The sequence below is a fragment of the Heliangelus exortis genome, chromosome 1, assembly GCF_036169615.1.
Source record: "Heliangelus exortis chromosome 1, bHelExo1.hap1, whole genome shotgun sequence".
Classification (NCBI taxonomy): Eukaryota; Metazoa; Chordata; class Aves; order Apodiformes; family Trochilidae; genus Heliangelus; species Heliangelus exortis.
The window spans coordinates 116,031,780-116,047,751 of record NC_092422.1 but is presented as its reverse complement, the minus strand read 5'-3'; the positions used below and the strand labels follow the sequence as shown (position 1 = coordinate 116,047,751).

Here is a 15,972-nt window from a genome sequence, read left to right as displayed (position 1 = left end):
GGTGTCCTATGGCAAAATGAATTCTTGCTGCAGGCTGTGTGTTATTCTAGGGAGATCTGGAAGGAAATGCAGTGGCCAACTGTATCAGATGGTGAGAAATTGCCTTCCACACTTCTTAAAGCTGGGAGCCACTCAGTAAGCACGATGCAATCTGTATACATACCCTGGGCGTTATTAGTTGTGATTCTTGTTTTGGAAGACTTAAAGTCTTTGGTTAACTAACTGTTCTGGTTTGCTGCAGGATTTCTGCTAAAATCTTAATGAGAGCTTTTTCCTTACTGCTTTATACCTGACTGTCCTTACATCTGCTTGTTGGATAAAGCACCCCTTGGGGGTAGATGTGAAGCCAGGGTTGTGAGTGTTTCTTTTTGGATAATTTATTAATTACATGACAAAAAGCAACCTGCTTACTATATTATTGAGGAGAGCTTCTCTGCACGTTGAAGCATTCTGCCAACTGTAGAGAAGGCTGAAGCTTCAAAGAAATTCTTAGGCATTAGTAGGATAGATGCATCTTTCCAGTGAACAGGGACTTTCAGTATCTACAAGTAACAAGCACAGTACCCTGTGTTATGCTTCCAAAATAACTGGACCTGGCAGGCAGTGCTACTGATTGACGTGTTGGAGAAAGGAAAATTACAGAAAGGGCGAGGGCTTGGGCAGGCTGTTTTAGTCTCACTGTCAGGTAAATACAAATGCATTCCTGCCAGGGTCACACCTCTGCTGTTGACCTATCTGACTTTGTTTTTCCTCTAGCATTTAATTTCTCAGAAGTATTTGATATTGAAGACAGATCAAGCTTGAAAGATAATTTATGTTTTAGCAACAGCTGAAATACTAATTTCCCTACTTGGAGCAGGAGGCTATACTAGGTGTAAGCCTCAAGTCCTGTTCAGCCTGAATTATATACATCTCCAATAAAAACATTCAAACACTCATGGATCAGGCCAGTAAAAAAAAACAACTTAAGCACTGGCTCTGTCTGGTTTTTCAGAGCAATTTTCTCCTTTATTACACTTGTACTAAATATTCCAGAAAATCTTAACCCAACCACATAATGCAATTTATTTTACTCAAATTCACAAAAGGTATTCACAGAACTGTAAGTGGCTTCAACACCTTCTCAAAATCACTTCATAGGCCCATCTGACAGAATGGCTTGTATTCCATTAAGTAGAAAGCAGGACAGAGATATCCAGCTGTGGAACAAACATTCCTGAAAACTTGAGTCAGCTTAATTGTCCAGGAGACCTTGATTCCCAATGGCTGGGAGGTGGGTCTGGCTCAGTAGTCAGTTTTTACAGTGCTTGGACATTGTTTACAGTAGTCACAGCCTGTTCATTAGCTATCATACCCTGTTCCTGAAGCATTTTCTTCAAAATCTTAAAACAGTTGGAAGAAAAGTGATGGATGAAAGACAGAAGGATCAGTCTCAGGGGGTGCAGATGCCAGACCATGACAGGAGTTAGAGACTGAATGCCCACAGGCATGCTGCCATGCTGAGCCCAAACTCTGCCTTTGTTTTCATTGTCTTAAGAAAAGGGGGGAACATATCCAATGTCCACAGTGATGTTTGTATAAAGAGGATGCTTTGTCTTGGAAAGGAGCTTGAACTCTAATGAATTCATTCCATCATCCTTCCATGTTTTTCTGGTGTTGTGTCGGGAAGCAGGCCTGAAGAAGGAAGGATACCTGTAGTTAGAAGAACAAAGATGGTGTTTGCAGCTGAAGCTGCATAAGAAATGGTCTTCAAGAGGGGACATGGGCATAGCAGATGAGGGCTGCCAGCAGAAAAGCCCCAAGCAAATTCTTCTCACCTAATACAAACTAGACAGAGAAGATAAAAGACTAAACAGATTGGAGTAGGTTCATGCTGTGTATTATATATAATAAGGGAGGACAATTTGGACTGGAACTTAATCCAACAGGGAGACCAGTGAGGTGGCAACTACAGTCTGCAAAAAACCAAGAAACTGTCAGGAGATAAGAGGCCTGCAGCAGTGGTGTGTGTATATAGGCTGCTATAGGTAGGCTTTCAGAGAGGGTTGTTATGGAAACCTGAGAGTTGAGATGATAGACTTGACCCAACACCCTCCTCCAACTCTTCTATATAAAAAAAGTCCTTGCTCTGGCCTCATAGCACCTTTCTTACATCTTCAAACTAGAATGCTGTTTTCCATTATTTTAAGGGCACATGGTAAACCCACACAATTTGAAGAGCAAGTCTGAATTACAGGGAAGTTGTATTAAAGTGGTTCCTCAAATTGAACAAGAGTTCAGTAACTTACAAGACAGTATTTTTTAAACAAAATCTATTCCCCAAATAACTGAGCTAGCATGTGACCTTAACAGCACAGAAAAAGTAGAAAACTAGGAGTAACATTTCAAATGCAGAAACAGGAGTAGTATTACTCAGTTGAAACTGTCTGGAAGCCTTCTTTAAATACCTACAGCAAGGCAGAAAAAGCAGCAGTGTCCTAAGGTATTTCTGCCTGTTCTGAGGAAGATGATGGTAACAGTCAACCTCCTACAAAGCAAAAAGTAACCTCCACACTGCCCCCTCCCTGCCTCTGTAACAGTTACCAGCTCCAAAGCTCCAGGGTCTGTCTCTCTTCATTGTAGTCCATCACTTTGTAGCGTCCAAGCTGAGGTGGTGTCCGGACTATTTTCATTCCAGCTAACTGAATCCTTTAAAACAACAAACAAAAGATGTCATTTCTAGTCCTCTTTATAGGTAAGTTCCAATTCAGCGATGATTTTCAGTGTTAATGCAATCAAAGCAAAACGCAGAAGCTGAAGGGAGGAGTTTAACACCACAGCACCACATTATTGTTTCTAGCAGGTTCTAACCAGGCTTGGGCTAGAAAGCTCCCAGCTGTGGTGCAATATGACAGGGTACAAAGAGGATTATGGAAAGCAGGGAATGAACAACAGCACACAGAGTATTCAAGAGCAATTGCTATGAATCTAAGAATTCAGCATTATTTTAATGTCCTTGTAAGAGCAGAGCTTTTACTACCTAGAGGTCCATCACCTAAACTTTAAAACAAAACCCAACCTTGCAGGTTCTGAAAGGAATCCAGTCCTTAGTTTCAGATCTAGATTAAGCCTCTCTGTTCTTTGAGAAGTGCCATTCACTCAGAAGGCCTGATTAGAGGACTGGCTGCCTGGAAGATTAGTGATTAATACAGCCAAACAAATGTGATCTGTGCAGCTGTAGTACTAGTTAGACAAGAAAAAAAGTGAACAGAAGACTCATAATTGCAGAAGAGAGCTCTTAAAAAGAGCATTTGGGGTGACTTTCAAGCCACCCATTGCTGATGGCTTCTATGTTAGTTTACCAATAAAAAGTGTCCATTACAGGGCTAGCAAATCTCTGTTATCACAGGGCAGCTCTTACCCAGACAGAATTCCTGTGAATGTAAGAATGAACGTTTGTCCAGTTGAGGTTATCTTGCTGGCATATTTACAACATTTGATTGCCTTCCTTTGAGATCTGGTACAGCAGCAAGCTGTGCTGAAGCAGGAATGTTATAAAGCTTAAAGAGGCTAGAGAACTGGAAATATTTGTTAGTCCAGAGCTGCTCAATGATTACAGTATGCTGACAGTATGACATACTATTATTTCAAACTGAGTTTTATACAAGGTTTCTTGTTTTCTGAACATAAGCTTCTTGCACATTCAATTAAAAAGACAAGAAAAATCAAGAACACTAGAATAGGTTTGCTGTTGCAGTTTGTGTATTGCAAGATGAAACTAAAACCATAATATGAAACACTTAATGCATTCATTTACTGTTAAGAAGAGCTCCAAACTGTTGTGTAGTTGATAAATGTTTGCTAGGACTATTATAGAGCACTTCAGTCTGACAACTGTAAGTAGTTTTTTCACCAATTCTGTTTGAATAAGCAAAAAATCTTTACAGAGGACTATTTTTTTTCCTACATTGACAATTAAGTGTCCTGTTTCAAATACTAATTAATTTTGTTGCTACATGGTAAGAAGTGCTTGAACACCTCCTAAAATCCAAATCCCAGTAGATGCATCCACCTGGCCATTCAAAAAACAGCCATCTCATTCCTAACTTATGCCAGCTGAGACTTCAGTATGTAATTAATCATTAACAGGCAGTGTCTGTGGCCTTGTAGCCATGTCCCAGACCACTGCTAATCATTAGCAGAAGGTTTCAATGAAATGACACATGATTTAGTTCCCTTCAAGACAGGGCTATTTTGGGATATACATAACCTACTTGCCTTAACAGATTCCTGTAAGAAAGTGCACTCTTATCCATAACTGGCATGACTCCCTGTCTCCAGAACTGTAAACCACATTAGAAGCTTCAGCTATACTAAGAACAGCTCAACAGACCCAGCATTATAGTGGGTCTGTTTTAAAGGTCAATTTTCCTAGCATTCCATTGCTTTAGTAAGTGCTGAACCTCTCCACAATCATACACCCTTTTAGTTAGCTTTCTCTGAAAGGAAAGGGAAGAATTCTACGTTAGAATATCTGATTTTCAATTCCTAGAAGAATGCTGGTTTGTAAAAACTCCTACAGTCCTCAAAAACATTGCATCAAAACTGCAACTTGTTGCACTGTGCAAGACCAAAAACCACAAAGGTCTTTTATTGTCAGTTTGGTTTTTAAATGCCCCATGAGCCTGCCTCAGTGCAGGATGATGAAGGTGCATGTACAAAGCTGAATAGAGAAGCTACAGAGATGATTTTGTACTTGAAGAATTCACATGAGGCAGAGTACCTGGAACTAAACCCATTGTATTCAATTCTATAGCAACCTGCTGCCATGGCAACTAAAGTACAAGAAAAAAACGTGAGATCTTGCTGTCACTGACTCACAGTAGTACACAGGCTTCTCCATCACCCTGCACTGAAGACAATTCCTTGTGTGCCTTAATTCCAAATACTGGTGATTAGGTAGTACATGAAGCAACCTAGATGCCCAACATAACTTAAATTCACAAGTGTCTGAGAATTAGTAAGTACCACCTTGGTTTCCTGATTCATCAAGCTTCCAGATTCCTTCCTTCCCTGGGGGCTGATCATGCCAATGGAGTTCCTTATCAGCTACTGGTGGTTATCACCCCTTAGACACGCCCCAGAGCGACTGATGGCATAAGGATATAAAGCAGCTTTACACCCTCCAGTATCTAAGGAAAGCTTTGTCTTCCAAGTGTTTGGATTCATAGATTCCTAGCATCTTCAGACAATAAAATTATGAATACCAAGAGCACTCTGGATTGTAGTGCTCATGCTAAGGACCAACATCTTAGCTCCTTTTGTAGGATAATGTTACATGTTTTACCAGCCAACCTGGTTTTATTTTAAGCCTTCTCCATGCGTTAGTACCTTGTAGCAATGTCATCATTTTCACCACCACTGCCCCAGTACGTGTTAGGAAACCCATTCATCTTCATGTAATGTTCTGGAGTCAGAGCAGATACACCCCCAAAAAAGGACTTATATGGCAGACTAGAAGAGAAGGAAAGAAAGAAAAAAACCCAACCAAACATCAATAATGAAGGCTAATAACTCCACAAAACAAACAAACAATGTGATCCAAGTCATGCTTATCTTAATCACATACCTTACAGACACTGTTGTGACAATGCCAAAACCCAAAACAGCAAAACCAGTGTAATTCCTATCATGCCAATCTCCTCCTCATCTCCCCCAGTAGACTAAAGTAAAGCTGATTTTAAAATTCACATCTTGGGTTAGTTCAAAATACCTGTATCATATCACACATCCTCCATGGGATCAAATAGTTCCCACCCTATACTTTTATTCTGGAAGGAAAGGCAAAGAGAAATTTGCCAGTCATTTGCCAAGCTGAGCTAACAGTGAAACAGGGAACTACAAGCAAGGAACTGTTCTAGACTGCAAGTTTAGGTCAAGATGACTCTTTTCTGCGGAAGTCACTACTGCAAAACAAAAAAAAAAAAACCTCTTAAAGGTTGTGTCTTACACTGTCCCTGTTCATACTTTCAAAGCAGAAAGTGAACCAATTAGAACACATGCATCCAAAACAAATGGAGACACTTACATGTACTGAAACTTATCCATGGCACTAGCCATGTGCTTGGGATAGTATTCATCACAAACATAGAGATTATAATCATTCTCAGGAACCAGGTCCACATCATGCAGGAGAAGGCAGTCCCAGTCTTCATCCTTCAGGGCTTCTCGGACACCAACGTTAAGCAGCTTTGCTCGGTTAAATGTACCATTCCCCGCCTGGAAAAGAAAACCTACATTTCTTCACCAAAACAACAAAGATGATAACTCAATTAAAATTTGTGCTAGTAAAAAAGCCTTATTCAGTCAAATGACACTGAAATTAATCAATACTAGCTGCAACTTTCATGCCCCAGACTCTGAACTTGTCATCCACTCTCTTCACAATTATTCTCAGCAATTGTCAGCTTTGCTGTGTCAGGTGCTGCATTCCACGGGCACCTGAAGAAAGCTGACCAGTAAGTCAATTTTCAGGTGTACTTCTGCACATCAACACTTTTGCCCTGACTACTGCTTATGAAAGATCAGAAACGAGAAAACAGATCTTATTAAAACAAAAAAGCCTCTTCTCCCTCCCAAGCAACTACCAGTTTTAATTAATTAATCCCAAAATTGCCCTCTCACCACTGATCTTTTGCAACACCAGCCCATGTTAGTTAAAAATGGTTGTTTGACCTGCATAGGGTGCTCTATGGCAGGGTCAAGCCAGATGTTTTTATTTAATACAGACTAAAACTATCCCACTTCACCTCAGCATTTAGTCTCAACAGTTTTACTCAGCAGCCACACTGACAAGTGACAAACAACATTCAACTCCTATTACTTAATGACAACTTTATCCCCCTAGAAGAAAAACAAAAGCAAACAAATCAATAGAATGGTGACCTTGACAAGTGGCGTGGTATTTCGATCATTAGCAGCTATGGCAATGGGACAGCATATAAATGACCTGCTCTGAACCCATATATAAAACTGTGTTTTTTCATGTTAGAAGATTCATGTTTCTTGGTCAGAAACTAACCCTTAACCGGGAAGCCCAGCTACACCACCAGGCACATCTGATTTAGCTTTACCTGCTGAATCAAGTAGATACTGTAACTGAGCTGCTGGCGCTGCAAGAAGGGATGAATATAGTAGAGAAGATGGCGAAGGTACTTCCTCTGGTTCCTGTAGGCTACGAGGATGGCTGATTTGTAGCGGGCCAAGCAGTGAGGTGGCCTGTAGTGGCCACCCAACTGAACAAAAGGATTTTTTTTAATGATCATTCTTTCACTAGGGAGCACTCTGAAGTTGATGGTTAGCGGACCAACTGTAGGAAGAGACAATAAAAATAATAAAAAAAAAAAAATAAAAAAAAAGGCCAGGTTAGTGGTGCTTCTCAACCTTCACTCAAGCCAAACATATTTGCTACCTATGTTTACTACTAAAGCCACCAGCCCTACCCTAGCACAGAACAGTTAACACCACCAAGCAGATGTGCCCACATGATGAATTCTACCAGTGCCTGCCGGTCACATCCCCACAGCTCCACCCAAGGGGTGATGGGCTCCACACCTGGCTGAAAGCAGACCTGCCAGAGAGGCATCCTGAGTCCCACAGGGCACAGCAAGCAAGGCTCACTGGGCTCCTGAGCAGCTTTTTCCTGATAGTGGCTCCCTACTACAGAAGCAAACTTTCTGTCTTGTGTTGCTTAGATGGGATCCTTGAATAACTGTATGCATTGTCAAACAGCACTGAAAGTTAATCAAGATGAGCACGCGTATCTGCTTTTGATATACACATAGAAAAAGTCTCTAAGCCATTTTCAGAGGAGATTCAAGGACAAAGATGTCCAGAAGGATATTCAGCAGGGTAGGAGAGAAAAAGTTGAAAGCCCTGATAAATTCAGACACTTCAGGAAAGGCTAGCTTTACCATTAAAAACAAGTTTCAAGTTAACTTTGATTTTATAATCACATCCCACAAGGGCTGATTTGCTATATTATTTAACTATATACACAATGATAAGCAGGCAGTACTTCAAAATTTTGGGAGAAGCAGACAACAGACCTGACAAGGAAGAAGAGAAATGTTACTTATTTTCAGGAACAGGCATAGGGTAGGAAAAGAAATGACAGCTCCTCTACTCAGCATCTCTATTTTAAATACGAAACATATCCAGTATGCTTAACAGCTTTTACCTAATAAGAAAAATTCTGTACCTTTATCTGAATTCTTCCAATCTTCAGACAGAAAAATCTTGACAAATCACAAGTAAGAATAAAAAGAAATAATTCTAGCACAAGTCTCAAATTTTAACACTATGAATAAACAAATTCTGCAGTTATGTAAATGGCTGTCCTTCTGGGAGAGAAAACATTCCAGCACTAGCAGAAGAGCAATAATACCACACAAACCAGTGTGTTTAATACTTTCCAACCAGTGTGAACTAAAGAATGAGACTAAAAAATGAGCCTAAAATCTATTACTTCAATGAATTATAAAGAAATCTCCACCTAAATGACAAGTAAAGGCTGGTAATTTCAAATGATAGTTTTAAGTAGGACCAACAGTTCTCTGCAGGCCAGGGAACAATTAATGGGTGTGTCTGCTCTCAGGTCTAAGGATGTAAGCAGGTAAGATACTCCTTGAAGATACTTCTTCAAGCTTGTGTTACACTCAAGTCTCTGCCACAATTCTAACTAAAAAAAAAAAAATAAAAAAAAAATTAAAAAAATATTGTGGCTGCATACACCCACATCCTGTTTAACTGACACAGAAGGAAGCAAGAACCCCCCCTCCCCCCCCATTTTTTTTTAATGCTAACAAGATTCAGGGACTAAAGTTGATGTAAGAGTCAAGCTGTCCATTCAGAACTGGGACACATCTGGCTGTTACGTTGAAGTCGATTTTTGAGGGGCAAAACTATAGTTGGTAAGCATCTACTTCTCCCCCTCATAGAACACATATAATGGCATTTCTTGAAGGTCACTCTGAACCACCACCAGTCCCATTCCTGATTACTTCTAAAAGGTCTAGCTGCTGTGAATCCCACTTCATGGTTTGTTTTCGTTGGTTGGTTTGTTTTAGTTTGTTTTTAAAAGGAAACCCTAAATTTTGCACACTAGCAACAAATTGGAATAGCTCGTAAGTATCACTTTTCAATCTTTCACTAAATATTTAAAACATGGGGATTTAATTTTGACTGCATCACCCTCAGAAGGAAACTGGAGTACACTGCTATGCCCTTGTACCCAAAACAAGAGACATTCTCCTAAGAATCATGCCATGGGTGCATGAATCTAAGCCACATTTAATGTTAAGATTTTATGATGCTATTACCCACTTCCATGCATACAGTTTCCTGGTCTGCCTTTAAGCCAACCACATTTCAGTCCAACATTTTTAACATGTAATTTATATTGCTTTTTAGATTTATGAATTCCCTGATTATCAGATCTTTTAACTAATGCACCATTAACTGTTGAATTGGTGACAGCTAGAGCCTGCTAAAGAAATGTTATACTCACATTGGATTTCAACTCCAGATCATTGCTCCAAGGAAAATATAAAAAGAGGAATCAGTCCCTTTTGTTCTCCCACAAAACCAAGGATTTTCTATAATACAATCGAGGCTCTTTGTGCTGCCAAGATTCTGTAGAAATAATCCTTAAATTCCAAAAAAAAAAGAAATCTAAATTTGGACATAAGGGTACAAGTGAAATAGTTTAACTCCTGTTGTCTCCTTCCATACCCAAGCACACGATTCATGAGTGTCAAATCTGCATTTTTCAGGTTATTCAAGATGTCACGTTCTCCTAAGCTGACTGGTTCCATACCTTAAACAACTAAGCTAAGAAACTCAATCTAATATATGCCACGGAACCACAGAAAAAGTAAGTTAGCTTGTGACTTACATTCCCAAAACCTTTGGCTGCCCTACACCCCTTGGCTATGGACTGAATTCTGGCCCTTGGGTCTCCTTCTTGCCAGACTAACAAAAGGATAATGCCCTGTGATCCAATTAAATCCCACATGTGAACAGACCAGTTGCAGGCTAGGCAAAACAGGGAAAAATAGAATTGCTAAAGCACAGCTTAGGGAAGGAGGAGGAGTCCATCCTAGACATGCTAGAAAGCACAGGATCCAAATTCAGACAAGAAACAGAATCAATACCCTATAGCATCCAAGAAATTTCTCTGTTCCTAAACTCTTTGCCTGTACCACCACACTAAGTATGTGTAATTAATATGAAACTTTAGAGTGTAGAATTAAAACTCAGTTTCTTTGTACTCCCAGCTGCTGCCAGTCCAGCTCACTTTGCTTTCTAGGAAACACATTTGACTATTGGGGAATCTATTGATTTTTACCAGATCTATCCCATCTGAAGAAAGAAACCATATGACTTCTAAACTCCTAAACATTTAGAGTTAGCAGCTAAAATTACTCAGTTAAAAAAGAATAAACAGAACTTATATAATCTAAACAAATGGGAACAGTAGCACAGATGAGGTGATTTGGTATAATCAATACGGCTTCACCAAGGGCAAATTGTGCCTGACAGGCCTTGTGGCCTTCTATGAAAAGGTCACAATATCAATAGACAAAGGAAGAGCAACCAGTGTCATTTACCTGGACCTGAGCAAAACCTTTGACACTGTCCCGCACAACATCCTGATCTCCAAGCTGCTGAAACATAGGTTTGATGGATGGACCACTCAGTGGATAAAGAACTGGCTTGACAGCCACATCCAACTGGTCTGTGTCCAAGTGGAGGCCAGTGGCAAGTGAAGTCCCTCAAGGATCAGTATTGGGACTGGTCTTGTTTCACATCTTTGTTGGCGACACGGGTGGTGGCATCGAGTGCACCCTCAGCAAGTTTGCTGATGACTCCAAACTGTGTGGTGTGGCTGACACATGGGAGGGAAGGGATGACATCCAGAGGGACCTTGACAGGCTGGAGAGGTGGGCCCATGCCAACCCCTCATGAAGTTCAACAAGACCAAGTACAAGGTCCTGCATCTGGGTTGAGGCAATCCCAAGCACCTATATAGGCTGGGCAGTAACTGGATTGAGAGCAGCCATGGAGAAAAGGACTTGGGGTGCTGGTGGATGAGAAGTTTAACAAGAGCCATCAGTGTACACTTGCAGCCCAGAAAGCTGACAGGATCTTTGGCTGCATCAGGAGAAACATGGCCAGCAGGTCAAGGGAGGTGATTTTCCTCCTCTGCTCTCACAAGACCCCACCTGGAGTACTGTATCCAGTTCTGGAGCCCCTGTTACCAGAATGACATGGACGTGCTGGAGTGTGTCCAGAGAAGGGCCACGAGGATGATCAGAGGGCTGGAGCAGCTCTCCGGTGAAGACAGACTGAGAGAGTTGGGGTGATTCAGCCTGGAGAGGAGAAGGCTCAAAGAGACCTTATTGTAGCCTTCCAGTATCTGAAGGGGACCTACAAGAAACCTGGTAAGGGAGGTTTTAGGATGTCAGGTAGTGATAGGACTATGGGGAATGGATTAAAACTAAAGGAGGGTAGATTTATATTAGATGTGAAGAAGAACTTCCTCACCATGAGGGTGGTGAGACACTGGAAAAAGGTTGTCCACAGAGGTGTGGAAGCACCCTGGGAACTTTTAAGGGACAGGACTGGATAGGGCTCTGAGCAATATGATCTAGCAGGAGGTGTTCCTGCCCATGAAGGGGGATTGGAACTAGATGATGTCAAAGGTGATCTCCAACCCTGAAAATTCTACGATTCTGTGAACACCTCAGTGAGAAAGTACACCACCACATACTAAATAAATAGTAATATTGTATAACTACAATGAATGAAAGAAAAAAAAAGCTTATCAACAGCCTTAATTAAAGCAGCAGTTTCTAATTACAGAATACAAGGCTTCTTCAACTGCAACTGAAAATAAATCTCAATATCACCGTATTTTTACTTTTCTTTAAATCCAAGAGAAGAAACTAGTAGGAGAGCATCCATTAGGAAGTGCAGCAGGAGCTACTCATTACAACAGATGATCACACGACAAGGTTACAACCAGAAGTGGAAGGGTGCAACTACTATAAGACAGGCTTGGCAAAAGATTCTTCCACAGCATAAGCAAATTATAAACAGCAGTGTTACAGTCAGACTTTTCAACTACTAAAGTCCTTGAAGGTCAAACCAACTCACACAGCACATACCATTCATGAATTAAGGCACCTCTTAAAAAAAACCTAAACCATCACACAAATTAAAAGCATCAAGCTTCTTCCTAGTAACAAAAGATGAACGGAAGCAATGCATCTTGCCTGCAAAGTGAGAAAGTTAAATTGAAATTCTACTTTCTTAAGTCTGAATAAGCACAACTCTAGCATACAGACATGTTGCTTTTTCCAAAAGCAGATTAGGAGGAAATGGCCAACTGGTTATTTGTGTAGAAATTTTAACTTTTAAGGGAGCTTGAGTATTTTATTCACAATGTTAGTGAAGAAACAGAATATCTACTGCAATGTTTTTTAAGCTATCAGTCACAAAAGGTTCAATGGACACCACTAAGAGTTAAAAAAGTAAGATAAGTCAGCAAGAGTCTAGTTCCTCCAAGGCAGCGATGTTTAGCAATTACACTTTTATCCTTAGTCCACAGCTCTGGAAGAATCAAGATGCTGTAGATTCAGAAGGTAGGAAAAAAAAGAGACAGATAAACTCCAAGATGATCTTACATTCAAGCAATTACCAAAATTATCTACTCTATACATAAGTGGAAAAAGTGCTGCACTTCATAAAAGCCCTGATGCAGAAACCAGTTTAGCCATTTGGCATTCTTCCAGCTAGTTTGGCACACTGTGCACACACTGACTTATTACCAGCTCTGAAGTGGAGACTGAAGTCCTCAAGAATTGATTTGAAATTTCATTAAACGGAGTTTATGAAATTAATATTAAAAAGAATGGTTCTGTCTGGTATAACACTTCCAAGAGAAATCAGTCCCATGACAGAAGATGATAAGCAATCAAGAAGTTTATAAAGTATTTATGTATCTATTAATCATGCCCATTATATACAAAACAAAGGGCAAGTACCTTAAAGAGCAGCTGCATTTCTCTGGTTTAAAAACCTAACCAACCAACCAAACTGAAAAACAAAACACAAACCAGCCAGAAGAGGCATTCATAAAGTAATACCAGACAGAATAACTTACTTCTTAAAGGGAAATATCACCCAATAAAAGCTAAGTTATAGCAGAATGCTCATTTTTCTTAGGCTGAATCTGTATCCATGCTCCAAATGATTTGTTTCACAGCAACAATGCCTCATGTGCTCATTTTTCAACTTCCATTTTTCAAGCACCAAAACCTCCACAATTACTTCACTTCATTTTTTTTCCCCAGTCAACTTACTGTTTTTTCTGTTTACAACTAACTTTATGTTTGCCCCTTAACTCTGAAGTACCACATGCAAACCAATTCCCTCTGTTTTCAGCACTCTCAGGGATGGGCAGAAGAATAAGTCTTAAAAAGATTTCACAGCTCTAAGTGCATTGTATAGTACAATTTTACTCTGCATCTGCCTCCTTCATATATGTAACTACTCTTGCTTATCTGATGGTTTCCAGAAAAGGTACACAGAATTGCACCTTGTTTTTTGCTTTGTTTTGTTTTTGTTCTTTTTGAGATCAAAGCTCTCACATTTGACTCTTTTCAGGACAGTAGTGAAGACAAGCTGGGTGCAGACATGTTTCTGCTGTGCTTTTTAAAATAAAACAAATAAGCTAGAAACACAGAATTGTGGCTTCCAAAACAAATTGATGGGCTGAAACTAGTGATGAACAACTAAGACCATTACAAATGGCACCTGTGAAAAAATGCTCTGTACTATAAGTATTTCAGTACTTCCTCAGTAGAGTTGTCCCATTCGGAAATCCTAAAGCATATAATACAGTTTCATAATACATACTTATATTTCATTTAACTTCAACAACAGAGGAAGAAAACTGCCCAAAATAGCAAGTGTCACTACACAGATTAAAGTCATAAAAGAGTCATCCAAAACATCCCTCTAACCTCAGTAAACAACGTGACACAAGAGTAACCACAGTGCTAGCTTTCAACAGTCTTTCAACCTGTGAACCAAGGTCAGCTCTTTGCTCTTACTGTCCTCCCCATGTGGTGATCAGCTTTCCTAGAACAGCACTGCTAAGTAGTGCTGCATAACTAGTTATATGCAAGACTTAAACACACAGAAACCTTTGCAGTACAAAAAAGCAGACAAGGATAACGTACTACATAGTACTCTGTGAAGTAGGCACTCCCAAACCAGCTGTAAGTGCATGCTTACAGAACTAATCCAGTTCTTTGCTAAGTGGAACTGATTTACTGCTACCAAAGACACACCACTTTAATACCAACAAACCTGTTTTATGGATTTGAGTTTGCATTTACTTAAAGTTTCTCAAGTGTTTTAGTAGTGCAGTAGGTGGATGAAAACTGCCTCTAGGATCGGCTCTGATGTGGTCCTAATCAAAATACAAATTAACCTGTGACCAGACTTTAAAGGAGAAATTTCTAAATCTAAAGCATGCATAACAATCACAGGCCAAAAAGATATCATAGAAACGATATCTAAAGCTAATTTAGTCAACTTAAATGAACTACAGGCTTGATGTAAGGCTAGACAAAGTACTCAGGAGTTACAGCGAGTCCAAATCCTGCAGTTACCAAAGTACATTTGCTGGCACATTTTATACGGGACAGCCAAGACCAAACAAACAGACAAAAACCAACTGAACAAAACCAAAACAAAATCTTGGCATTAATATAATACACTGTTTTCACACTTGTTCAACAAACTGTATGTAGCCAAATCCTTAATACTGGAAGCTTTTAGATCAGCAAAATAATTTTCCTCATATAACTAATAAGGGTTAAGTAACACAAGAAAGCTTTATCAGTGTAAGTATTACGTCAGTACGCAACTTTTTAAAGTGGAAAAGTTTGGAACGTATACAACTTTAAGTGTTCAGCGTTATCACATACCAAAGGAGTTATTTTGAACACTATCAGTTCATACCTACCAAATATCGGTGACTGCACTGAGCAGTAAGGCATTGTTTCCTCATTAGGAGCTTGGGTAAACAAGCTGAGGTTTGTATACACATCATGAGTTTTTGAATAGTCCAGAACTTGATGCGAGTCTAAAAACCCATGAAACACATTCGAAGGTCCACCTCGGTACAGTATCAGGATAAACACTACTTGGAAGACAAACAGAAACAGCAGAAAACAAGGACTTTCGACGCGAGAGAGGAACATAGCTTTAGCCCATGCTCTGGTTATCAGACCGCTGAGGGGTTTAACTGCTTTTCACCAGCTGCCGTCCAGGGCTACATCGATGTGCTGAGCGACGACCTCCTCCACTTCCAACTCTGAGGCGGCAGCCTGCTCTTCCAGCACGGCTTCGTCGGGACGCTCTGAGGCAAGGCAACCCCTTCCAGCCACAACCCTCGCAAGGCGGACCTCGCAAGGGAGTCAAAAATCTGTTCCAGGCCACCCAAAGCAGCAGAGCCACGGGGGCAGCGGCACCGGAGCCCGGCAGGCAGCGGTACAGGCTCTGCCGCCGCCCTCCCACACCCTTACGCCTGCCGCCGCGGGACAGGCTGCCTGAGGCGGAGGCGGCCGCAGGAAGCACGCCTGGGCGGCTCCGGGAGAGGACCGCCCAGAGTCAGAGCGGCACCCGGCAGGCACAGCACAGTCCGGCAGGACGGCCCGACCGCGGAGGGGCGGGCAGAGAGGTTCGCCTGTAACCCTCCCGCTTCCCGAAGGCTTCCGGTAGCCCAACCTCCGCCCGCTCCGCTCCGACCCAGCTCGGGCTGAGGAAGAGGGAGCCCCTCTCGCCACAGCAGCGTAGCCGTTGCCGCCCAACTGCCGCTCAACCGTCGTGCAGCAGCCACTGTAGCCCGCGATCTGC

The 15,972-nt window shown here is 41.0% G+C and overlaps 1 protein-coding gene across 2 annotated transcripts; it reads right to left on the bottom strand.

Moving 5' to 3' along the window:
- Positions 1-965: 965 nt before the first annotated feature.
- On the bottom strand, positions 966-15,972 carry LOC139803750 (beta-1,4-galactosyltransferase 3-like). Of its 2 annotated transcripts, none has more exons than XM_071760219.1 (6): positions 15,080-15,972; positions 7,113-7,348; positions 6,068-6,258; positions 5,371-5,493; positions 2,584-2,688; positions 966-1,692 (listed from the first exon to the last, which is right to left on the bottom strand). In XM_071760219.1, exons 1-6 carry the CDS (start codon positions 15,315-15,317, stop codon positions 1,533-1,535), a joined length of 1,053 nt encoding a protein of 350 aa, XP_071616320.1. In that variant the 5' UTR covers positions 15,318-15,972; the 3' UTR covers positions 966-1,532. The 2 variants fall into 2 exon arrangements, with proteins under 2 accessions (XP_071616320.1, XP_071616311.1); XM_071760210.1 differs by having other exon boundaries at positions 966-1,674; positions 15,080-15,967.

Excerpts from the sequence above, each read along its gene's own strand:
- LOC139803750 (XM_071760219.1), bottom strand. The coding sequence starts at position 15,317 with ATGTTCCTCTCTCGCGTCGAAAGTCCTTGTTTTCTGCTGTTTCTGTTT. Across the intron at positions 5,494-6,067 it reads ATGGATAAGTTTCAGTACAT|TCTGCCATATAAGTCCTTTT; the intron begins GTAAGTGTCTCC and ends CTTCTCTTCTAG. Across the intron at positions 2,689-5,370 it reads AATGATGACATTGCTACAAG|GATTCAGTTAGCTGGAATGA; the intron begins GTACTAACGCAT and ends GTTGTTTTAAAG.